Source organism: Calonectris borealis, chromosome 5, assembly GCF_964195595.1.
Source record: "Calonectris borealis chromosome 5, bCalBor7.hap1.2, whole genome shotgun sequence".
Taxonomy (NCBI): Eukaryota; Metazoa; Chordata; class Aves; order Procellariiformes; family Procellariidae; genus Calonectris; species Calonectris borealis.
The window spans coordinates 10,402,251-10,428,944 of NC_134316.1; the positions used below are offsets into that span (position 1 = coordinate 10,402,251).

A 26,694-nucleotide genomic window follows, 5' to 3' on the forward strand; every position below is an offset into this window, starting at 1 on the left:
TCTAAAACCTACATTCTTTAAAGGTTTCCTGTTGAGGGCAATAAATTCTATAATTCATAAATGCAATCACTCATTTCACATTAATATCCATGTAGGGCTGCAGGACTAAACACTTCAACTCAGCTGCTTAGTGCTCAGAATTGCTTTCTATAAAAAGTTTAAACCAGCCATTAAAACCTACCCATTCTCTAGGCACTGGCTTACGCCTTCACCAGACTAGAGTTCACAGCAAATCTTCTACATGTTTCCCCACACATCTAGAGACCAGAAGACACATGACCAGCTACATCAAAAAGACATTGGCAAAGTTGCAAAGTCAAGAAAAGCTGGAACTGAGGTTGCCTATGGGACCGTAACAGGCTTCATCACATGTGCACTGAGACGCCACCTTTAATGACAGTGCTCCCAGATGACAGTGCTCTTTTATTGGGAAGCACTCAGTAAGCGGCTACTCAGTATTTCCCGCCCCCCATGCATGCCTGAACCCTTATCAACTGCACCCTGTTCAAATACTGATCTAAAGGCAAATAATCTGTCTTTCTTTTTCTTTTTTTTTTTTAAAGATTCAGCAACTACCTCCTTTTAAAAAAAAAGAAATACCACTGTGAAGCAAGGATTTGTTATATCTAAAATGGCAAGAGACAGAGCAAGACCAAGACCAAAAGTATGATCTTACACAAGGCCTAGAAAACTCTTTTCCAGCAGATCCGGGATTCCAGTTTAAGCATCCCTGTTGCAACAGTGAGTGCTCCTGCACTGTCACTGCTTAGACCCAAGGTACCCAGATCCCTGGAAGACCAGGGAAGCTCAGCCTCTCCTCGCTGCTTCAGCCCTCTGGGCTCCAGCAAGGTTTGAAGTATTTCAAGGGCTACAGTGTGGCGAGTACAAACTGATTATCCTGAGGACAACAAAAGGCACAAGAATGTGGCCTTGGGATCAAGGATGTGCAAGAGTTTTCCAGCCAAACACATCCTCCCCTCTCAATGATAAAACTTATTCTCTGCCTCTAGTCTCAGAAATGTCTGGATGCTTGTAACTGAAATTTCCCCACAAAAGAAAAAAGAAACCTGGAGGAGACACTTGCTACTTCTAAATTTAGCCTGAGTGGGTAAAGTTTGGCAGATAGAAGCAACTGAAAAAAAAGTGAAAAAAAAAATGATTAGATTACATGAAAAGGCAGCAATAGGAGCCTCTACTTACCTCTGTTGCTCTGCAGACTCAGAAGGGCATTCCAACATCTATGCTTATAGCCAGTCACGCAGTCACACCAGGGTAAAAAGGAAAGGGGTGAAGGCAAAGGTGTTTTAGCAGACACTAGCAGGATTTGTGACTCTGTAAACAAAGCAGTAACTGCAGCCTAGCCTCCCTCAATGGAGGTGAAATTTGCTATTGCTGAAGACAGATTTACTCTTGCAGTTTGTGGCAGAAGCAATTTGCACAGGCAAACTTCAATCGATACTGAGTCAAGGGTCTGACCACAAGCCCCAAAGCTAAGTGTTTAAGGCTGAAGACCTGCAAATTGTCTTAAAGCAAGCATTTGGGTGAAATGATTAAAAAACCACACAAGTAAGTTTGTTTTTTTTTAAAAAAAACACTCAGGATGAAAAAAATAGGAGGATGTTAGTTCATACAAAAGCATATGAAATATGTTTGCTCCCCAGCTGGTACCAGCTACAGTTGCCACCCAAATAAAAAGGAAAAAATGCAACCCTTCCTTAGAAAGAGACTGAAGAGATACCTCCACAGTCACTACTGCCAGTGCAGGGCCTGATTCGAAGTCCAATGAAGGTAGCAGGCATCATGATTAATATGCTCTGAATCAGGTCCATGGTGGAGAAACAAAAGCTTATGAGCCATCCAAAGGCTCCAGGAGACAAAACAAACACCCTTACTCATTAGTCACAATTAGCACTGTTAACTCCGTGCAGCAAATGGCACAAAACCCAATCCCACTCCACGGCAAAAAACGTGTCCCACTGCCTCTTCAGACAAGAAGGATATCATAGCCGAAGCGAATGACATCATTTAGTTTTAGGGTGATGTACTTCTGGTCAGGAATCCTCACATCATTGACGAATGTCTGCAGAAAAGAAGCACAGGAATGGTTTTTGACTGAGGGTATTCAAGGTGATGCATCTCAGATGGATGGGGCTCCTGGAGGGCACCCATGCCCACCTGCCAACAGCACTGCACACATTCAGGATGCACTAGCACAAAGTCAGCCAGGCGAAGAGCTAAGTTCCCTAGAAAAATCAACGCCAGCAAGTAGCTCCCATGGGCAAGTTAGAGCACCCCAATTAAGCTTCAAAGCAAGGTGCTCTGAAGGGACCTCTAGGGAGATTTACCTTTCCGCCAACTGCAAATGAAATTTTAGTCCCCGACTTGAACACGTAAATGAGATGCCTGAAGTTAGAAACTTCAGATGCTCTTGGTTCTCCTCCACCCTTCACAACCAGCAAAAGCAGCAAACAGTGCAACCCATACACTAATTACTGAGCTGGGAATCAGCTTTCCGCTGGATGTCAAACAAGACTGGTGTCAGCCCCAAAGCCTGATAATTTAGCAAGCAAAGCCTATCACGGAGGAAGGGGGAAATGAAAATGCACAGGAAAACAAGCATTTGCAGTGGCATCACCATGATGTCTGAGACCACGTTGTCCAAGACACCATGTATCAGTACAACAGGCTCACGCAAAAGATTCGCATACTCACTTTTCCTATACTCCAGGCAGTTAATTGAGGCCCAAAGAAACTAAGTTATCCTTATAAAGGTGCAAGAAACATACTTCACAGCTGTGAACAAACACCTCGGATGCCTCTGTTACCTGCTTTCCAAGGGGACCCCCTAAGGAACAATTCTCACACAACGGAGGAACAAATCAAGCACGCATGGACATCTTTTACAAATAAACCCGTGTACTTCTGTAATAACTCGGGCCAAATAAAAATAGATCAGGAACTCAGTTGAAGAAGCACCAGCATGCTGATGAGGATGGCAGTCACAGACACCAGGAGTTACCCCTACCTTGCAAGGTGGGATTCACCCAGCCTCACAGACCAGGAACCACTGCTGAGTCTTTGTAGCCTCAATACAAATGCAGCTACGCTCTGATGAATCAAAATTATGCTAGAAAATGAATTTACATCCTTTCACCACTGAGGCACAGTCGTCTCCTTCTGCCTTCTCACCTCAGCCAAGCCAAACATGCATGATAAGATCAAGTATTAACCACAGGGGAAAAATAAATGTTAGAGCAGGAAACTAGAACCTAAGTAGACAACAGCCCCCAGCTTCCTGGCAATTTACAGAAGAGCTGGGGAACAGGCCTCTAATTTCAGAATAAAAGCAGTGAAGCTGGTTAAAAGGCATGGAATTCCTATTTGCATGAAATTTTTTAATATTTAAAAATCCCACAACAGTCAGATCTGGAACAGGAATAATTATTTGCTGAATTTTCTGCAAAACAAAAGTCTGCAAGAAAACACATTTTGATGTTGTTACCTATCCATCCATGGTTACTTCAAATAAAATAAAAGAACCCAAGGAAACTGCTTATTGCAGATGGAAACACTACCTTCAAAACCAAAAGACCCTTAATAGAGATTGCAGAATCAGCCAAACATTATAACAAAAACAATACAAAACATTTCGACAATATGAACCAGATTATCCAGCAAAGCCATATAATACGCTGTTGACAAGCCATAAAGTAAATACAAAATAAAAGCAAATTCTGAAAATGGAATTAAAGTCAAAGTCCTCAAAAGTGATTTCTTTAGTTTCGGGGGGAAAACAGGTTTTCATTAAAATTTTCAAATAAGGACCTATGTTTCTTTCATGCAAAATAAATTCTGTTGGGCCGTAACAGTCTTCACCAGAAGTGTGTTTGACCAGCTGCAGAAGACAGGCACTGTTATAACTCCTTTTACTCCACTGCCCCTCTGAGCACAATCTATTATTAAAATGTTGTAAATTCATATGCTTTAGCATGTGAAGATAGAAGAGAATTAGTGGTACAAGCCTTCCCTCTCTTGCAAGCAGAATTTTCAGCTGCTATTTTGCCACCATGAGTTAAATACCACAGGTTTTGAACCAGCTAGAGCCCAGACCAGTTACTGGAAATATTCCCATTTCAACAGGGCTCTGTGCCTTCAGCTATTAGGCTGAGAAGGATTAACACTCATTCTTGCTGTTTTCAGATGCCAGAAGAGGCAGAACAGTTGAGGTCTGCTTTAGCCACTGTTTTTGTACAAGTTTCTGGGTTCATCTTGTGGTTTTGTGGTTGCAATGGTGGAGGGCTTCTGTCTCTAAGCCCAAAACAATGACTGCAGTAAAACCCCTACTGGGAAGACAATTACATGAATCTAGCTTAGACCTGCTCCAGCAGAAGAATAGCTCCACTGGTATGAAGAAACAGCCAAAAAAGGGGCATGCTATGGCATTAGGACAGTTTTAACTACAATGGTGTATTTAAAAAAAATCACTTAATTCCGGTGGGCAGACAAAGCCCTCACCGAGCTGCCCAACACTACTGCGTGAATTGGGACCAGAGGAAGGGTTAAGATTCAGGTAGGCTCGGCTCCCGGTTCCAGGCTCAAATTATCCCACAGTCTTCAAACAAACCAGGCTCAAGGCAGGCAAAAGAGCAATTTTTATTATAAAAAAAAGCGGTGGTTTTAAATAGTTTCTCCTCAAAGAAATTAAATGTCTCATCATCCCATAAATCACTCCATGCACTGACAACTGAATTGCCAAAAGGTCACCCTGCTCATGCTGAACAGCTGCTCCAGAATCTTCACCAGTTTAATGTTAACATCCCTAAAATGAGACTGAATTTATTTCCTCCTCTTTTGCAAGAGGCTCTGTGATTTTGTGAGCCCTGAAGCATTCTGCAAGGGCACCAGAAGAAAGGAGAAAAGAAATACAATATTCACCAAAACTTTCCTCTTCTAAGATGAGATGCTACATGACCTCCACCTCAGGCGGTGTATGTTTAGCTTAATTCACGCCCAACAGTTGCACTGACCCAAAAGGGGTCTAACAGTAGAATTAAGTAAGCACACAAATGCTTGCAGACTTAGCACGCCGCGTGTTTGCCTCCATCAGCCGGGAGGTTTGCTACTTACGCCGTTTAAGCTCCCGAGATCCTTCACCCAGTGCTCATCTTTCTCCTTGTCATAGTTGATTACAGCGTGCTGCTTATCGACACTGCGGGACTGGCAATGAAAGCACAATGAACGTGAGACCGGTCAGGCATAAGAGACACTGTTAATCAAAGCAACATTTAGACATTAAACTAATTTGATACGGGGTAGGGGGAGAGAGGGGAAAAGCAGGAAGGATTAAATATTATTTACTACTATAAATAACCAAAGGATAAACACTAAATACTTCCACAGTTGTTTAAACAGTTCACTGAAGACAATACACTATTTGCATTGGGGGGGGGGAGTGCAAATCACTGAAGGCTGTTAAGACTATGCCATAATTTCAATATATTCTATCAATACAACTGAAAACAAAACCAGTCAAACTGAAAGCCTGAGGGGCAGGATCTCAGCCAGTGCGAACTAGAAGAGCTCCATTTTTCACCAGCTGAAGCCGGTGGCCTCATCACTAGGGACATTCCTATTTGGGATGATTTCTTCCTATTTTTCAAAGAGGAAAAAAATAATTTTCTTAAGTTACAAACCAAACTTATTCACAACAATGTATACTGTTCCCAGGATTATGTCCCGGAGTTGATTTAAATTCTAGGATGTTTTCCAAGTTGGAGGGAGGTTAGTAAACTTGGGATGAAAAAGAAAACAACTCTAGGAAAATTCAAATTTAAAGCTAGGTTTGAGAACACTGAACTGGACAGTGATTTGGTGCCACCGGCTTTGCCACAATGCACAAGTACCAAACGCACCTTATCTTCAAAACACAGTATGACACTTCAGCAGGAATAGTGTCAGACTTCTGAGGAAGAAGTATTAGAACAAAATCTGTGAATAATTTTGAAATATGGCCCACGTGTTACAGCTATAAAGACACCGGACTGCCTGTATCTAGACCTACTGCCTCTCGTAACTTGAATTCTTGTTGCAGTTGACCTCAACCGGTCACTCCATCAGCACGCCCACGCGACAGTGAGACCTCCCTGGTATCTCAGGCCAGAGGAGGGTAGGGCGTGCTACCGCAGCAGGGAGACGAGCCAGGCTCTAAGTCAGCTAATCCTCCTCTTCCTGGGCATCGACCAACAAGTTTGTGGTGAAAAGTCCTTCCCTTTTCCCAAGTATAAACACGCTGGTTTCCACAGCACTGCTCTCAGCAAGCCATTATCTGTTTCCTTGCAAGCATGCAGAGGCAAAGATTGTTTCAGGGGAATTCCTTGGTGAAAACACAGAGGCTTTTTCCGGACAAACTGCTACCATTCGCAGGAATTTCTTCTGCCCCTGCCAATGTCAAGCACATAGGTAGTACCCCAACAGCTGATAAATGGCACCTCCTGGCCCTGCAGAGCATATGTCAGCCCTGGAGACCTGTCCTCCAGAATAACCCTGAAGTACCAGTACGAAGCAAGCACATATTTGGCCAGAAGACTGCCCTTCCACCTTGCGATGTCCCTCACACCATTCATGACATGCCACCGCAAGCAGAGGCAGTGAGGAGAGGGGCAGGTGACTCCAAGCCTCCAGCTGCCTCACTAATACAGTTATCCATACGCTGCTGAATTAAATTCAAGGTGTCAGCTCACATGAGTCCCAGCTGAAAAATGAGGCAGCACTTGATGCTTTGCTGCCCAACTGGTGCTGCTCAGACAGCAATCACTCCCCAAAGAAACAAACAACAACTGGTGGGACAGACAGAGACAACGCAGTCAGAGACACCCCACGCTCGTATCTCCTGCGATGCCAAGTCCTAAAAGCGGCATGCGACACACAGCAATGCCCTCCCAGGAGGGGCACACTCAAACCTCTCGCCCCCATGCAATCCCCACGCTTGGTGTCTGACCCCAACCTCAAGGCAGGGCAGGTCTTAAGCGTTTGCAGTACGAAGCTGCTGCTTCCCTCAGTTACTACTCACATTAGATGCAGCCCCTCAGTCCAATTTGCAATCACCCAAGTGGCTGTGGCAGGTGTGTGCAGCGTAAGATAAGGACGGTTGAGGGATGCTGCCCAGGACCGCACCTCGGCCCACAGCCCTGAGGACAGGAACATCTCCAGCCACAGCCTCACGTATCACAGCAGCTGATGCTACACGAGCTGGGGTTGTACCTGACCTGCCGCACCGTCCCTCGCACCCTTTGGGAGGATGTGAGAGGGTCTCCTTCCACCGCCCTGCCTGCCCAGGGTCCATCCCCACAACAATCAGGCTGTGTGGGCACTGTACCTGGGCTGGGGCTCCTAGAGGGTTCACCGCACCCTACCTACAAAGCAGAGGGGCAAGACCGTCTCCGCCCACAGCATGGGCAGAAATCCCCTTTCCCCATCCATGGGCATTTATATAACTACGTTTCATCCTGCTGGACTCAAAGACAACCGCACACAGGGGTCTTGCCTGCACAGGACAGATGTAAGGTCTTCTCCAGTCCCTCTGCTACCCAAAATTGTGGACATCACTGTTCTCAATGGGATGTGAGGGAACATTGATTAACTGGTGCAGCAGTGTTTGCTTTAGCCTTTTACAGCATGTCATAGAGACTCATCTAAAGATTAACAGATTTTAAAGGCAGAACAATCCCTGTACCCCCTTCCAAGTGTCCCCAAAAAGCTAATCCAGACAAAAAAATTAGGGTAGATTTTATCTGGTATCTGATTTTAAATGAATCACAGGTCATTTAAAAAGGGGTTTATTTCTGGGAACCATCTGTCTCCCAAAAATTCAATTTGCCCTGCGTCTGACCCTGATGTAAGTCAGCATAGCCTTTGGGCTGCTGTATTTTACAACAGCTGACTAAAGCCACTCAGGGGTCCCAAACCAGACAAGGGTCATCACTGGGGAGCAGTGATGTATTCCAGCAGCACGATATTCCCCTACATAAAAGCAGGAAGAGATCACCAAAGGAACCAATTTATGCCAAAACTTTCCATCTTCCAAGGAAGTTTCAGCTGTGTTCAAGATGGCCCTTTGCAAAAGGAGTCAAAACTATATGCAAAATCTGACCCACAGTCTTGATACAACCTCTCAGCATCTCTTTAAAGAGAACACCAGGAACACAGCACACTGTTACGCAGATCGCACTTCTGTGAAATTTCATGCTGTTGTGGAGAAGGGAGGAATTTTCTTAGTTTTGTTTATGTTAAACCAGCAAACATCACAGGAACTGGCAGCAGGAGTTCCTAAGGGCATGTCTCCAAGGAAACTCAACTTAAAATAACTAAAATCACACCTTATTTATTTTGATGCAGACTTGCCAAAGGTCACTCTTACTTGAGAACCGAGGTGTAGTTTATTGCAACATCAGTCACATTTAACATAAACAGCTCTTGTGTGCAGTGACAGCAGCAATCCAGCAGCTGATCACACTTTTGTTCTCAGAGAGGAGCAGACTGCCTCAATCCCACTTCCAAAGAAAAGACTAACCAGTTTCCAGACTGGTAACAGCCGAGAGCCCGAGAACAGTCCTGCATAAGCCACTTCAGCCCAGCTGGCCAGTGGTTTCTAATGCATAACCCACTGAATCACAGAAAGTGATTTAAGAAGCCTGCGTCAACACATGTTACAGAGCAGGCTACGGGTGCAGAGCTCCCAACCATCTGCAACTCCACTGGAAATATTTTAGGCATCTATAAATTGAAAAGCTGCAATTAAGTTGACTGAATCACAAATATAAGAGGACTCCCCAGCTTAAATGCACACTTGCATCAAATACTGAGCCTTGCTTATGATCAATCACAACCTCCACAACAAAAGGCAAGACTGATCCATCTGTCGGAGGGGACACAGGGGTCCAAGTGGAAAAAAAATATGAATTTCCAATAAAGTGTTAAAAAAACCCGAAGTGCCTATATCCGGATGTCAAAAGCAGAAAATAACCAGTACAGCCTAGCAGTTAATCTGTTTCACCAGAAAAGCACCTGCAGTGGGGTAAGCAGCACTCCTGAGCTCAAGGGTCAGTGAGCAAGGATCACTGAGATTCTGCTTGGATCCGAACAACAAAACCAGAGCTGGAGCACCTCAGATGAGATTGAGAAGGGGAAAAGAAGGCAAGGAAGGGAGGTGTCCTCCTAAGCACTAGTGATCTGCAGGCAAGAAATAAGGCTACACTCCGAGAGGCTGGGAATGAAGGAAGAACACAGCGTTCTCACCATGTCCCAAGACTGGACCTGTTATCAAATGAAAACAATTCTCGGGAAAACCAAATCTGTGCTTTTCTGATTAACAACATTTACACTTCTCTGAAGGGAAAACACGGATACCGATTTATTACTACACTAAGCTCATCCAGGGTTTGCATTTCCAGACAGTCAAATCACTTCCTAATATAAGGCTGTCCTGCTTCTCCATCATACTATCTACAATGCATCATGTTTTAAATACCTAGTAGACAAAATGCACATGCGGCATATATCTGAAGACAGAGCTATTTTATAGCTCTTCTTTCTACCAAGATCATATTAAACAGATAGTCCAAATCACAGACAGGAATGGCACCTCTGGGACTGCCAGTCCCATACTGGTACCAACATCTTGGATCATCAGTCTCCAATCAGATATGCAACCAGGCAGCTCCCTTGTGATTTCAAAACTGCACGGATCAAATCAGCAAAAGCCCCTGCTTAGCATGGGAGCAGTAAAAGCAGCTTCAGAAGCACACAGGAGTCTCCACAGAGGTACATACCACGCTGGCTACGTGTGCTGCAGATATCCTACAGCTTTGTGTTTGGTGAAGGGTCTGATACATAGAACAGGACACTCGGGATGAAACCACGAGCTGCAGAGACACCAAGCAAAGCCCACAAGGAAACAAGATCTGCTTAAGAAAGCAGGAGGAGAAATACAGCCAGACAGCCTGTGTTTCCCCACAGGGCCAGGGAGCAGACGCAGCTCAGCTGTCTACGTAGATACAGATGCTGCTTTTTCCCCAGGAGAATACCATGGGCAAAAACCTACTGCTCAGGATTGAGGTTTGGACCTCAGCCCTGCCAGTGCCGCGAGGCATCGTGGTATTGGAGATAAAATAAACAAACGAGAGCAGTTTCCCTATTCCTCGCTGCAGTCTGTTGTGCACGTCTGGCACAAGATTAACTGCAGCATTCTGGTGGCAGCACGCAATAAACATTTGCTGAAATACTTTCCACAGTGAACAGGTTACATTTCTGCCAGTACTGTGCTCTGCACAAGTGTCCCAGTAAGGAAATACAAACCTCTCCCAGTGTCCCACTTTAGAAGGGAGACAAGCTATTAAAAAAAAAAAATATATCCCTTGCATTCTGGCCTGAACTATGATTTTTGCTCCTCAAAAGTAAAACCCCAGATAACATATAACATTTAATGACAGATATGAACACTGGGTCTCCCTCTTTCACCACGATGCATTTCACAGAGTTGTGTATATTGGCCACTTCAGTACTTTTCCAGAATATTAGTGAATGCTCCGTCCTGCGCCAGGCTGGTTGCAAGTGAGACACCCCCACAAGAGCCAGCCTGATCGCTCCCAGGGGCACGTGCTGCTGTTTTCTAAATGACTCTGCCTAAGCAGACAAATGTCTCTTCAGCAGGTGTAGTCACCTCGTCCTGAAGCTGGACTCACATTACAGCTCCCAAGCTGCAGAGGCTTCTGCCTTGAGCTTTACTGCAGTCAAGATCATGGGTTTAGTGGATCTGTGGCAGGACCAGGGCTTGAGTATTCATGCAAAAAAAAAAAAGGCACTGAACAAAAGAGAAATCCCCCAGGAAAATGAAACTGTAATCCCCACAGCTTGGCAAAGGGATTTGGAGGCTGGCATAGTTCCCACAACAACTTAACCCGTTATTTTTGGGTAGAATAGGTTTTTGCTTGCTGGTTCCCCTTCCCCAAAGTGGAGCGCCAGTTCAAGTGACCAGGGTCAGATCCTGACTGCAGGCAGGGAACATGCTGCCCGCAGATGCACTGGCTTTCGCTTCATGTTACACAGCCACCCAGGAGGCATGGAAAAGCATCATCTTAGGTGAGGCAGAACCCTGAATTTCTATAGCACAGCCGAGCTGCGTGCTAGTGCCTGGATCAGGATTTCAGGCATGGAAGGTGTCCCTTTTTTCCTTGCCCGCTCCGGAGAGGGACAAACCCCCCCTCCACAGGCCAGGCTTCCAGCATCTTGTCAGGCGCGTGCAGCCCTCTCACCCCTAATAACCACCTGCCTGCAGTACCACCATCACCTCTCTCCCTACCCTGCCTCCAGCAATGAACTCCCCTCCCAGGTTTGCCAGTCCTGCCATGCCTCCAGCCTCCTCAACCCACATTTCATCAGACATCCTAATCCTCCCATCAACTGCACATTAACAGAAAACAATGGGAGAGGCAAGAGCCAAAAAACCAACTCTAGGGCTGGATATACGGGATGTGCACCCTTCCTCCCACAGCTGCTGCCCAAGCACCTGGAAACACAACCTGCCAAAAAGTAGAGCCTTCCCAAGGCTAGATCCTTTCCCTTCTCCCTCTAAGACACCTACTTCCCTTGTGACACCTAATGAATGACTGTCTCAGGATCACTGCAATTCCCAACGCCCAGGGACTAACTGAGGTGCTGGTTCACACCCTCTGGATAACTGCAGCAAAACAGCACGAGCGGGGCACCGCCCTACCCCAACTACAGCTTCCCACTCCAGCCCCATGCTTCATGGGCAAGGAGGTCGGGACACGAAAGGCAGCAGAGATTCCCCATGGCTTCTACTGGGAGCTCCCAATGCAGGAAATAACCTGAGTGATGAAGGGATACAACTTCTGCACCGCAGTTAATTCACCTAGAAGTACCAGGAAAAAGATAATCTACCAAGTTCACACCATCTAGTTCCTCCCAGCATAATGCTGTAGACAAACTACACCACACCTATTTGCACTTGTTTATGTATACACTTACTAAACTACATAGGAGAGACGACGTATTATCAAGTACGGCCCGGGGAAGGTAGGATACGTCAGGTCAATGAAACCTTAATGTGACCAGATGTCACATACACACAGAGTTCACCATCGCACTGTATTATTTGTGGAGTGTGCCGTGCACCCTGTGTACCAAACACGAAACAGATCCTGCGGGGAAAAAATATCCGGTAACGATACAGTAACAGATTGCATCTTCATGCCTATATACACAGGGGCAGAAGCAGGATTACACAGGCAATCTTCACACTGGTATGTCGTAACTGCTCCGCACTTATAAACATTTGATTTAGCAGCCGTAAGAATGTTCCTTCAGTACCTAGAACGCTGTAATTCCCTAGCTTTTTACCAAAGCAAGCTAAAAAGAGGGAAATGCCTATTCAAGCACTATCAAGTAACCATTTATCCGATTCACCAGCAGAATGAACTTGTATGTTCCGCTCACAAGCCCCTAGCACTTGAACTGACTAATTGATACCATAAGCAGCATGCTATGTCCCATATGGACCTGTGACAGATGCTTGGCTAGCAGCTTTCACAGCTATCTGCTGACACCAGAATAAAAGCGAGTCTTGAGCCCATCTCAGGCCTAAGGGAGATGCTGCTCAGCAGTCATGTCCTGCAATGTCCGCTTTCCCCACTCTGAACAACTTCTGCTCTATATGCACCACCCTTCACTTTTCCAAGTCCTGCTGCTCCTCCTCTCACTCTGCACACATGACAGACTCCATGTGCCTCCCTGCTCAGTCAAACCTTAATCTCCTGGTGAGGCTTTATAGAGTAGAAATCCAACTACTAAATGCAAGGATCTGGCCTCTGACTTCCTGAAACACACGTCAAGAGGTTGAGCAAGTACTCTGGAAGTATCATTATACTCTTGGCTTGTCCTCGCACTTTCCTCGACAGCTGCTTTGACCACCGTCTGAGTCAGGATACCAGGCTGGATGCACCTTGATCTAATCTAGCGCAGTTACTCTTACATCTAAACCCCAGCCTTGTGCATCCCTGCACTTAGCTCCTCTTTGCCCAACCTGCGACAGTTCTGTTCTCCAATCCATCTCCTCACCAGCCTCACTCCCAGATGAAACATGACCTAAGACAATAGTATCAAGCAAGTTCCTGCTGACCACACACAAACTCCAACTTTTTTTTCAAAGGTTTGGAACTTGGTCAAACACATTTAGATTATTGATGGGGGGGTGGAGGGGGGATTAAAAAAAAAAAAAAACACAACACCTCTAACCTAGGCATTCACTCTTGAAAAGCATCACCCCCCAGCTCTACGACACCAGAACTTCAAAGAACAGGTTAAACATACTTTTAAATAGTTTACATGAAGAAAAAGGCATTTTTCTCAGAGAGGCTCACAGCGAAGACCAAAGAAGGGAGTTGATCACGTCCAGAACACCGCCTAAAACAGACGCCTAGAAAATAAACTCTCATCCCAAACAGTTACAAAGTTTAGCAGAGTTATAAGCAATTGAGAACAGTGTCTCCTGATAGGAAGTGTCAAGCTGTCTTAAAAGGCACACATGACAAAGGCATAAAACAGAAAGCATCATACCATCTGCACCTACTCCTGCTGTAACTCACACTCACATGTACAACCTCACCCAGCGCAGGACAATAGCATGCCCAAACCATCACTCTAAAGAGAGGGAAATACTCAAGGGAACACTGGTTAAACATTTTGCTTTCCCAAATTTTCCAATAAACATCTCTCAAACAAAAACAGGGAAATCATGACCCTGCTTTCCCTTCTGTTAAATATTTACATTTAGCAAAAACGCAAAAGAGCCTTTGTTTAGGGGCAGAGGGGAAGGTTTTAATGGTTAAGTGAAAATTTTGAGTTTGCAAAATGTTTTGTCCCGAGTAAATACCCATCACATTAAGCAAATGATCAAAGCTGATAAAATGGCAACTATATTTCCCAAACAAAATGTTTGTTCAAGATGGTCCAAAAACCCTCTTATTTTTGGTTAAAATAAAAGTAAACCTTTTCAGATAATTACTTCCTACAACCACCAAGCTGCACAGAAATAAACACACTAGTGCAAGTTAGTGAAGGTCTAGATTTCTAGATTTCCACACTCCTGCTGTTTGTTGACTTTTACCTGAAAGGAGCCAGTGAGACTGTTGAAGAAATCAAGCACTGTTTTTCAGAAAAAGGGCAGAACTGAGCCCTTGACTCGGCGTAACAACACTGTGCGTGCCAAGCTATGCTACATGGCATTTTCACCCATGCATTAACATTCAAACCCAATGTAAATCTCACATTTACTTGTACTAGAAGCTTTACAGTGCTGCAAAAACATTTAAAATATTTCTAATCCTCTTAGTAGGTATAGAAGATTTCAAGGTAGATTACGTTTCCCCGCTATCAAACCTACTTAATTGTAAGCTTAAAGACTCTGGTTTTCTTTACCTCTTTGTTAACCAGAAAGCAAATCTAGCACCTGTATGAAATAACTAAACACAGGCAAAACTAAAGCTTGATTGATTGGCGACAAAGCCATCACTTCTTGCTGTTTAGGGATCTGATACCTTGAGACAACATGTTCCAAGAAAATATTAGAAGATGAGACACTCCTAAAACAGTAAAATGAGAAAGGCAAGACTGCAAGGTTTCCAGGACAAGGCTTATCTCTGAGTCGTATCTTTGCACACCATCTAATACACACGGTCTCAGCAGGGAAACACAAACCATATCATGATGATATCGCTGTATTAACTGTATTAACAGTCTTAAGAGACGAAAAAACGCTGACCAGGTCATCCAGTCCATTCCCCAGATGCTGCCAGTCTGCTCCCAGTTGTGCACTTTAAGGGATTAAATGCCAATATCTTGAAATTTATAAACAAAATAACTGTGCAGTGAATATACACTTTCAGGGTCAGTACCACAGAAATACTACAGGTGCGAACACTGTCACAAGAGCTCTGTCCATCTGCTCTGATCACTGCGCTGCTTCTTAAGCTTTCCCCAAGACAAATGATTGTGCCAGTCTGCACAACAATTTTGTGACATGGACAGTCACAGTAGGAAAAAAGTCTATTTTTAGATCTCATCCTCCATCTGCTCACACAAAACTTTGCTTGAATATCAAGTCTCTGTTCACAGTCTCTTCTTCTGCACTGAGATTTACTACAATCATCTCATTCGGAGTCCAAGGTAGCTCTTGATGGAAAGATGGAATACATCTTTGTAAGCAAATGGCTAGGAAAATAATGTTCAAAATAAGATCTTACATGTGATCCTAGAAAAAGCTTTATTACTGGAGATAGTAAACTAGTATGTTTATAAAGGGTCACATGTAACTCACGCTATGAACATAAGCAGCTGGCTTTTACAGACAATCCAGAGCCTTCATTCTGGTGAAATAACGAAAATTTCCTTTAATACCACCATCACCTATGAGCCCCTAAATACAACCGCTTCACTCTCACAGATACTGCTGGCTTCTCCAGTAATCCCAATTCATTTACCTTGTAGAAAAGAGCATGGCAAACGTAGAGCATCACAAGGTTGCTAGTCCACACGCAACACTGACAAGCCAGCTTAGACTTGCAAAGAAGCATGAAATACTCTGTGTGGTATGGAATGGCTCACAATCAACGCTGTCCAGTTAACCCCATAAATAATCAGAGAAACAAGCAATGCATTTTAAGCATGACTGATATTTGGGTACTTTTGTTTTAGGGTGCACAACTTGATACTTGGGATTCTCAGAGTGCTGAACCCTGACAGTAAAAAAAAAAAACTCAAGTGCCTTCAAAAGGTATTAAGATGGGCACCCTAAAACTCAGGCCATTTTTGGAAACCAAGGCCACCGTGTATGTTTCCTCCCTTCAAATCATGAGAGAATGCATTTTTAATGTCTCTCCTTTACATGCCTCACCAGTCAGACATGTAGAAACACGAAATAAAAGATAGCGTGATTCATAGGAAAACCCAAACAAACGATCTGCTGTCGAACAGGAGTATGTTTCAGACTCTACCACTGCAGCACAGACAGGCCGCTCACTGACAGCTAGCAGAGCAGTACAAACACTGCAAGACCTCCTTTTGTGGACACTAACATTTTATTACAGCTAGACAATACCTTGCCTTCCAAGTACACCTCGTACAAGAACTTCTACCTCCCTAAACAGACCTCCTGCTAACATATCATACAAAATCCCTGCATTAAGTACAAACACAGCCTGCCTGGTAGAACATCAACAAAACATTTAGGACATAACTACAGGGGAGGGAGTCCCTGTTGTGCAGTTTCCTAATTTTGCCACCAACAGGCACATTTGCCACCTTTGTAAAGGGACAAAAGGGGGACAGGCAGGTGCAATCGAACATTTTTTTGCCATTTAAGTACTCATGGCATGGGTCTAGCAGAAACACTAATTTAATTCTGAGCTTCTACAAATTCCTGAGCTAAACTGCTCCTGTCAAAAGCTCTTTGCAAGATTCCAGCTCCATTTGTTTGGAGTGATGTCCATTACATTATGCTGTCAAACATCAGACCACAGTCAACACTTCAGACACATTGGATTAGGTCCAGCAGAGAGACACAGTAGTATGGGAAGCACTAATAGAAGCTGCAAGTTTGTCCGAGTAACAAAATTACTTTGGGAAGAGGTCACCACCGTACCCCACCAAAACAGCTAGAGTTTCTCTGCTAAATACCAGTATTTCCTACCATGATAAAAAAAAACTAAGTGAGACATACAAGCACCGAAAATTTAATCAAACTTAAAGGGAAAAATAGGCAAACAAAAAACCCTGCCCCCATCCAAATTCACACATACTAGCAAACAGTGCACATATTAAAAGCTACAAAAAACAGCAGCATAATCACAGATCAGAACAGAATGGTATGTCTTTGCTTACTACTTCCAGTAGCATCAAGATAGTTAATCAATTTGATTAATGTCCCACCACTACAGCTCCTATCCATCTGATGACATGGCAATTTGAAAGAAACCGCACTTGCACTTTCACAAACATATGAAGTCTTCATGGGAACCGCAGACTCAACATAAAAAAGGAAGTTCCTTTTCAAAGATGTCATTTGAAGAAAGCATGAAACATCTCTACAGATCCCTAGTGCTACATTCACATAGACTGCATCTTCAGAAGAAATAACAAAAAAAATGCCATGTTACCTGGAGCATCAGTTCACAGTCATCTCTGCCAACAAATATCATCTCCCGAGGGAGCCGATGGCGAATGCCAGTGCTGCTCACCAAGAACCACGAGGTCACGCTCATTTTGATGCTTGGCACTTAATCTTTATACATCCTAAACACAAAAAAACATGACGCACAGTGAGCTATTAATGAAGAGTGGAAGTACCCCAGTGCATAGCTGCAGTTCCCAAATTTCCCTGTGCCATGGGACCCAGCGCTGCCTCTTGCAGTTTGTGTTCATGTCTTAAATGTCTCACGGCAACAAGCAGCTGTAAAGTGTGTACCATGGTCTGCTGCCCATGTGTCATGTGTAGGAGCTCTGCAGCCCTGGAAATATTCCCACAGCAAAGTAAGACTAAGGGTCTGAAGAGAGGATTGTTTAAAAAAGGAAGCATGCAGTTGAATCCAATCAATGAAATGATGAAATGAGGGGGGGGGGGGGAAGACATCTTTTCCAGAACATTTCCTTATCGCTAGCACTGTGCACGAATCACAGCTTAAGCCTCCCTCATCATCAAACATCTGGACCAGCACATCAGTAAGGTGACATAACCTGGCTCCTATAACCTTTCACAGTACACTCCGAGGAGCAGTTACACCGGTGCTGGGAGGAGAAGAGCCTCCCTATTGCTCATCCCACTTCCACACTGATACAAGTTGGGAGCCCACAAATCCTTCCTTCCTCCCTCACCGCATGAGCTGGTCCAAAAACCAAACCACGCTGCTACCCCAGGACAGGAAACACAGGCTGCAACTCCCGCCGGAGGGTTCTGGTGTACGCCGCCCCTCTTTCCCCCGCGACAGGCAGAGAGCAGGCAGCTGTAACCTGCGAGGGCAGCAGCGGCGGGCAGCGCTGATCGGAACGCTCCCAGCCACACCTGTTTGTTGTCGCTGCTACAGCCCGGCTGCAGGCAGCCTGTTCCTGCGGCCTCTCTTCCTCCCACTCCCACAATATCGCATTTTCCTCTCCCTGCTTGAAGGAAAATAAAGTGGCACACATCAGGCTCTCGCCTTCCCCTCACCCCCTCCCGGGATCGAAGTTCCATTCCTAAATGCACCGAGGGAAGGAGATCTCAATTTTATCCGGGCTGCGCTGCGCTCCCCGGCCTTACCGCCGGCCTCCCCGCCCCGGCAGCCCCGGGGAGGCGCAGGTGACACCCGCGGGGAGGATGAATGACCTCCCCCGGCAAGGCGCAGGCCTGGGGGGGGACGAGGAGAGACCGCCGCTCGCTCTGTCGCTGCCGACACACAAAACCGCTCTGGGAGCCGGCGGTACGGACTTCCGTGCCCGTGTCACGACATGCGAGCGGCCCCGCCACACCGCGCCCGCTGCTCGGCCCTGCCGGGGAAACGCCGCCTCCCCGACAAAGCGCCCGGGGAGGGGAGCCGCCGGCCAAGCCCCGTGGCCGCCTCGCACCACCCCGAGCCGGGCTGCGTGGCTGCCGCCGGGGCCGGCCCCCTCCCCAGGGCCCCGGCCGAGCCGCGCTCGCTGCTGAGGGGAGGGCGGGCAGCCCTGCCGGGGCCGCGGCGGGCCAGGTGCGCCGCGAGGTCTCCCCCCGCGGGGCGGGCCCGGCCCTTTGTCTGCCGGGGCCCGGCTCTCCCCCTCGGCCCCCCGCCCGGCCGGTGCGGCGGGAGCCGCCCGCCCCCCGCCGCCCTACCTGCTGCGGCCCTCGGCGCGGTGGCAGGCCGGGCGCCGCGCCCCGCCAGCCGGCTCTGCCTGCCCCGCGGGCCGCTCCCGGCGCCCGCCCCGCCCCGCCCCCGCGCGCGGCAGGTTCCCGACGTCAGGAGGCGGCTCCAGCCGCTGGGCCCGGCCGCGGCCCGACCGCCTCCCCCGCCGCGGCCCTGCCCGGGCCCATCGGCCCGGCCACATGCCCCAGCCCGGCTCCGGCCTCGGGCCGTGGCCGGTGCTGGCCCTCCTGGGGCCCGGCACCTGAACGGCAGGTGTGACAGAGGCTGACGGGATTTCTCGGTCATGGCTCCCCAGTGCGGTGGCAGCCGTGCCCTGGTTCAGCATCCCTCGTTTCAGGCTCTCTGAGGGGCTCCCTGAACGTAAGCGGAGCCTCGCGACACCTCTCTGCTGCGGATGTGGCTGTCCCCGGCCTTGGGAGGCCCAACAGGCAAGCCCGAGGTTGTGGGACGAGAGATGCTGCCTCCGCTAGCCACTGGAGCCAGCCCCAGCACCAGCCTCTTCTCCCACCCAAGCCCTTACACCAGCCTCGTCTCCCGCCTGAGTCCCAGCACCAGCCTCTTCTCCCATCCAAGTGAGTCCCAGCACCAGCTTCTTCTCCCATTGGAGTGAGACCCAACACCAGCCTCTTCTCCCTCACCCTCCACTGGTTGGCATCCATCTCCACATGAACCCCTCAGGTCCCCTTGCAGGGCAGTACCTAAAGGCGGTTGACGAGGACTGAATTAACTTCAAGGATGTGGGCATGGAATAGGAGCCCAAAATGGGTGCTGTGAAAGGACACACCATTTTATGGGTTCTTTTTTCTTGTAGGTAAGTAGAAAATTCCTGAAAAGCAGTAAGTATGGAGAGCAAGAACCACTTTTTTCCCCATCGAGAGGAAAACTGAGTATTGTGGTAATACTATTTGCTGATGCAAAAGCTTTTTCAAGAGAGCAGAAGTCAGCGGATCTGCAAACAGCAGCAGCTATGCACTGGCTCCCTGGCTTCCCTGCTAAGGAAAGACTATAGGAAGACGGCAAGTTCATAGTGATGTTTCTCCAGGCTCCTATTCCAGCCAGAAGAGATGTCTTTGCATTTATATGCTGTACATTTGGTTTTGAGTATTGTTTCTCAGTCGCCTGCAGGAGCTTCCCTAGGTGTCTTCAGTGCTCTCTTTTAGAATTTTGTCTGATGGCATGGAAACCATAGGTCTGCTATGCCGCTCACGGGGGGCAGTCCTACACCACCATCACTCTGTGGACTTACTCCTGGCCTACAGATTCTTGTCAGGCTAATGTCACTGCAGCCCAGACAGCAGCGGGACCCGTCCCTCAGGAACGGTGGTGGGCAGGGTGATCCACTGCAAGGCTGGAGAGCCAGGGAGGATGAAGGAAAACAGCATTTCTTCTTTTCCTTCCTCTTTCTGAAGAGCAGTAGGACTTTGTTATTATTTAATTAATAGTATTATTACCTTCTTTAATCAACATTTGACTTCTTCCCTGGCAAATACATCATGCCCCAGGGTGTTTTCAAGGTGTGATTATCTTCAAAGGCTTCAAAGCTGGCTGAGGCTGCAGCATCTGTGTTTTATTGGAGTGCTCTTGCTATCTTCTCGGAGCGGAGCACCACACCCGTGCAGCACGCCATGTCCCTCAGACACCAGGCAGGAGGACAGGATGAGCAGCCACCACTTCCGGGGCACTTTAAAGGCTTTTGCATTGAGCGCTGCCATAAAGTAATAGAAATCCTTTTGTAAGTAAAAATGGACTTCAACCATATTTGTCCTGCCAGTTTGTCCTGTCATTGGGTGATGGTTTATTATAGATTTAACTGACCTATAGCTTAAGTTTTTATAAGTATTATTCACTTCTTTCTGAACCACATCTATTTACTGGAGAGGCTGCTCTCTGAGCCCATCTGTAGAGCATCTCTATACTGCTGTAAGAAAGTAGGATAATTTACTTCTTTATACAAGCCTGCCATCTAGGCAAATCTTTGTTATAAGTTACTATAAAAAGGTTAGTGTTTGCTTTAGTCTCTCTTTAAGCTCAGTTTTACCGTTCATTTATACATATTTATCTGAGCAGTCAGTAGTTCACCATTTATAGAGAAGAAAAATAGTTCCTGTTCCCACCACGTGTCTTCTGACCTGATTGAAGATGCAGTTTAGGCAAATACACTGGGCCTGGCTGAATGCTGCATTACAGCCTCTTTATTATATCCCAGTGGTCCAAAGGGAATAAAAAAGCTAATAAGTGGAGTCCTTCCTTCTCCTCTCTCTTCACCCCTCCCAAAGCAGTGTGTGAGCACTGGGGGCTGCAGAATAGCCTGGTGCTACACTGTCATCTTTAAATCCCAGGCAGAGAGTGCCTCTGTGAGAAAGAGAAGCTGTTACACTGCTGTACTTTGATTTGTAGGTTTTTTCCTATTGGAACAAGCCCCATTGGCAGCCACTGCAAGCCGTAGGCTGCTCTAGTTTACACTGCAGGCTGACCAAACACACAACTGCCTTTGAAAATGTGATACTATAGAAGTGTCTTAAAACCATCTCTTCCCGCAGGGAGGAGGGAAGGCCTGGGAAAGACCTCAAGAAGCAGCAGCAGCAGCAGCAGCACAATGCAGCTCACACTAAGTTTGCAACAGAAGGTGCTTATCATGCAAATCTCTCTTCGTTCATCTACAGCACTGTCACCTTCAACTACAAGGGACATGCCCACGGCTGCATTAACCTGCATGACTCAGGTGGCAGGAGGTTCATTGTACTGTACATTGTGCAGATGCAGAGCAAGGACCAGTCCCCGTCCCAAGGCACTCATATTCCCAGTAAACAAGGAGTCTGAAAGTGAGATAAAATGTCCAGGCAGAAGAATAACAGCAGGTCACAGGGCTGTAGGAAAGCCAGGTTTCTGTATCCAGAGCTGTTGAATCAGGTCATCTACTCTACTGAAATACCTTTTGTCTGACACCTTGAACTACAACTATCACAGATTGGAGCAGAACCACTTTAGATCCCTGCTTCAAAACAAAGATCCCACCATCCCCAGAGGAGCTGAACTAAATCAAGCTCTTTCTGCCAGGCTCTGATGTAAGGGAGATTTTTGACAGACTTCCCAAACATGAACCATCTTGCTGCATCTTGCTGCAGAGGAGGCTTCTGTTCCAGACTGGTCATAGCCTGATCCAGATATCCCATGTGACTTCACCCCTGAAGGGCAGTTTTCCCTGTGCATGAGCTAAGGGAAATAAATGATTTGGGTTATTGCTTAGAAATTCACATGATGGGTAGTTTATAAGTAAAGATGTACAGGACTGCCTGATTAACCTGTCACAGACTGGCTGAAATCCAGTGTGCACAGCTGCATGCACATATATTCACAGGCACATGTGTAGCTTATGAATTCCTGACGGCTTTGCATCAAAGAGACTGTAGAAGTAGTCGTCAGACACTATTCCCCAAGATTATTTCATTTGCTCTTTGCTAACTTACTTTGAAATGCATCAGGAGAGGTTCACAAGTAGGTCACGCACCTACTTGTGCGTGACCCCCTTCTGCACTCAGATGAATTTCACTCCCCAGTGATGACTTTCTTTCCCAGAAAGCCAAAATTGCAGCCAGGCCAGTTCTTCGGGCCCTGCTGCAGGGAGCTGCATACGTTCCTGGTGTATGCCTGCAGCGTTCTCACTTTGGCTCAGGATTTCTGCATTCCTTTTTAATGCGAGCAGGAAAGATCTGTGGACTTTTGCAAGACGACACTGCAGGTCTGAACCCATGTCCCTTATACAGCTAATGGTGCTATTGCCTGCCAGCAGAAAGTGTGGGATTGAGCCCTTTCCTATAGAACCTGAGACCAAAGCTTTTCATCGCTGGTTCTGGGTATCAGCATGAGCTGGATCATCATAAAATGCAAATAATACCCCTTCTGAATATGCACTTTTTAAGTGCCATTTTGAAAATCTTTCCCTTGATTTTTTTTGTTTCCTGTTGATTGATTGATTTTTAAATGACTAGGTATTTGTCAAGAGTATGGTTGTTTATCTTAATTTTAGTTAGACTGGTGTAGCAACGTTGCTGAACTGAGTTTGGACGAGCAAAAGCAATCTGCCCCTCCGCTCTGTCTAAGCATCAATCTTTCACTCTGCCCAATATCTCAGTTGTGCTGGTTGCCAACATTCCCATCTCCTGTACAGCCGGGAACAGGCCCCAGTCCTGCCTAGTCAACTGGAAAACAATAAGACCATTCATGTGCATGGTTATTCACTTGCATAAACGTTTGCAGAGATACAGTCTGACTGGGACAGGCCCCTATCATTTGGGTGGTTCTACAAGATGGATTTTTACCAGACTAGTATTTTTAACCCATTTTTAACCAGCTATAGAGAGATTCTTAGCTGGAGTGTAGTAGCATTGCGCAAAATGGCTTCAGTTTGGCGTCCTTGTTTTATACCAGCTGGAGAGTTTTTCCTGTATTTTTTTACCCACAACATAGTCCCATGTTACAACATGACATTTAATTTTACTACTATGGAATTTACTAAAATAAAACCCTATATGTGTTAACGCTTCTTTTCAGAATCTGCAGTATGGCCTTCTCCAGTCATCCTCTTTTATTCCCCTGCTATGCCACAGAAATTATTTTCTTTTTATTATGTAGCCTAAATTGTAGAGCTATTTTTAATTTATGACCCTCATAACTCGAGGGGGAGCAGGAAGAAATATCAACGCAATAAAAGAATGGAGCTGTTGTAGTGTGAACATTGTCAGAATGTCTCATCTAGGATTTGTGTGGTATAAAACTTTGCTGAAAGAATTAAAAACATACGCCTAACTGATCTTGTATTTGGCATTTTTAATTAGTAAAAGCTCAGCAATGATGATGTCGTGCTGTCTGATGAGATTAGGTCAGATGATACGTGGTTGTATGGTGTGGCATCTTAAATAGGAATCACCTTACGGCAAGTCGGAACTATTTTGATATCAGATTTAAAGAAATAGCTTCTCAGGGAAAGTTGATTGGTTTCATAAAAGAAGCAGCAGGGTTTTGAGGACTCCTGTGTGGGAGAATGGGAACAACGGGCAGCTTGAGATCATCTCTATTTCAGTTTTTTTTCTCTTATTCGTTCAATTAATTTTCATGTATGTGTGTATTTCTTATGAGAAAGATTGCAAGCCTCCTTAGACAGAAAAAATGATTTCACGTGGCCTGGAGAATCCAATGCAACATGTATGGCCAAAGGGCTGTACTTTTTCCTGCAAACCATGAACAAATTCCTTTTCCCATTCCTCTGTGGTTGTTATTATAATGGTAAGGCAAGAATATTTGGTTGAATACCAGAGATGCAAGATTTCCTTAAGCAGTTTTGCTCCAGAAACCACCTCTGTTTTTCTTTTTCCTTCCTTTTACCCTAGTACTCTGCTCGTGCACTTGCGGGTTTTCAAACCCAGCCCAAGGTTTCCTTTGGGAGCACATTCACTGCAGCTGATGTCCCAAGGCTTTGCTTATTGAAAAGATGCTTTATGGAACTTCTTCCATTGAATCTATTTCAGGCCTTTCTCGGAAAGACCTCTTGATATTTAGTTCACTGGGGCCATTGATTGATACTCATGAAGAGGATGAAAATCGTGATTTGAATTTAAACACCAGTTTACACTGAAGAAAACTGAAATTGTCATTCAACAGGAGCTCACTGATTTATGAACTGTACAAAGTTACTCCTTGCCTGAGACTCATTAAGACGAGACTTAGAGACTCAGCAACGGGTGAATGAGAACTCATGAAAAAGAAGCCATTCCTGTATGTTTTGATCAAATTAATGTATTTTACTGGAAATCCAAGACTAGTGAACTTTCTTTGCTGGCCTTATAAATAAGGCAAATAAAGAAGAAGGAGATTTTAGGTTACAGTAGACAGTTGCATCTCTAGAGGAATCATTACTATTGTCTCTGTAGCCAAGTGTTTGCTCTGCTGACCGATACCAGATCATATCATTCCAGTTTAATGAAAATGTCAGTTCTGCTTGAAACTATCATCTTCTTGGTTTCTTGCATTCTATTGCATTATAATTTTTGCCAGCAAGATGAAAAGGTTTGATGAAATTTTTAACAGATATATTTTTTTAAAAAATCATAGTTCTCTTTAAATTGAAGGATAAGTCTACAGTAACATCCAGTGTAGAGGCAAAGGCCTTACAGGAATAGAAGATTCATAATTTGCTGGCCTGCAGGGAATAATTTACTAAAACAATTGGCGATTCACCCATTTTCTGTCCTGTGAAGTTAAAACTGTATTCCACTGTGTTGATCTTCAGCGATGATCTTCACTTGAGAACGGGAGGGAAGAATGTTATAAATATGGATGAAAAGGTCAGCAGTGTCAGAATGAGCCAGCCTGCTTCGATGGGGTCAACTGTAGGGGCAGCTTTAGTAATTTATAGCATACAAGCCATCAGTTGGAGATTTAGATGCTTGCCAAGTATTTTAAAAGAACTCATCAGAGAAGTATTTATTTATTTGGGGGAAACAGTTGGATTAGCAGCACCACAGGAGAATAAAAGCCACTAGAAGGAGACCAGCAGAGCAGTATTTTCGAGATGTAGTAGTAGGGGATTCATTACACGCCAATTCTTAAAAGCTTCGGGACACTTTGGGTTAATCTTCTTTAGTCAGCACGTGATGAACTCCCATGTGTTCCACATTCATTAAATCATCTTAAAGTGCTGCAAAATATGCATGTTAGCTAACTGCACACACATGTTTGCTGCTGTCCTTCTCACCACAGAAGCTCCATCTCTTTCAGGTAAACAGAACGATCCCAACTGACACAAGCTCTCAGGTATGCTGGGCACAGATCATTGTATCATTTCAACACTCCTGGCAAGTCTCAAGTTCCAGGGCATTTCCATGCTGGTGAAATTAACCCCTGAAAATGAGTTGTGGGTATGTGAGATAATTGATTGAGGAAGGTGAAGTGACATCTGAAGAAGAACCAGAGGTACCACAGTGTTGGTTATCTGCTGAGCATGAAGCAAGTGCGTGCTTCCTAGATACACAGGCTGCTTTGTTTAAATTAACCAGAAGAGACTCAGAATACCTCTCACCTCCACTGAGTTCCAGTATCTTGCAGTACTTTTTTGAGATGAATAAAATTCTGGGCCCTTTCAATACCTATACCTACAGGATGGATGCCTGCTGGGAGATAATGGCACCATCCGACTGCCATTGTTAATATCAGGTTCAGTGTTTGGGAGTGAATTGCATTTTCTGCAGGAGAAGCTTTAGCAGAAACAACTCTGAACTGATCACATCTGGCCGCTGCAGGCAGAAGGACCATGTTGGAGGTCACGGGCCAGATCTAATATCAGAGGGCATAGGAGCTCTCAGAGGAGAATTCAGCCATCAGCTTTGGCTGATGCCTTTCCTTTCCCTGGGGCACAGCAGATTTGTGCAGGTTCCCTCTTTTTCAACCACTTGTGTCCATGGCACCGGTTCCAGAGAGAAAAGGAGGCAGATAACACCAGGAAGCAGTGCCTCTAGGAAAAAACAGTGACTGTAACACCAGTCGCTGCTGGTCACACCTGCCCAACAGCTGAGTACTGGGGGATGAGAATGGATTACACTACTAAATCTCACTAAGGGACTGTAACCATCCTTTTTTGCACTGGGACATGCAGAATAGCTTCTGCATCACATCACAGGGCAGAGCCTTCTCCATGGCACATAACCATCTCAGTCATGTCTAGCTTTATTTTGCCTTTGCCACTAGCTGCTACGGTCAA

The 26,694-nt window shown here is 45.7% G+C and overlaps 1 protein-coding gene across 1 annotated transcript in view; it reads right to left on the bottom strand.

The window, feature by feature from the left end:
* Positions 1 to 17,360, bottom strand: part of CEP170B (centrosomal protein 170B) — a 58,829-nt gene extending 41,469 nt beyond the window's left edge. Inside the window, exons 1-3 of the mRNA XM_075150941.1 lie at positions 17,229 to 17,360; positions 5,128 to 5,217; positions 2,002 to 2,080 (exon numbers count right to left, since the gene is read on the bottom strand). Coding sequence (XP_075007042.1) covers positions 2,002 to 2,080; positions 5,128 to 5,217; positions 17,229 to 17,333 — 274 coding nt within the window. The 5' untranslated portion in view covers positions 17,334 to 17,360. The remainder of the gene's footprint in view (positions 1 to 2,001; positions 2,081 to 5,127; positions 5,218 to 17,228) is intronic.
* Between the last annotated feature and the right edge of the window lie 9,334 nt (positions 17,361 to 26,694).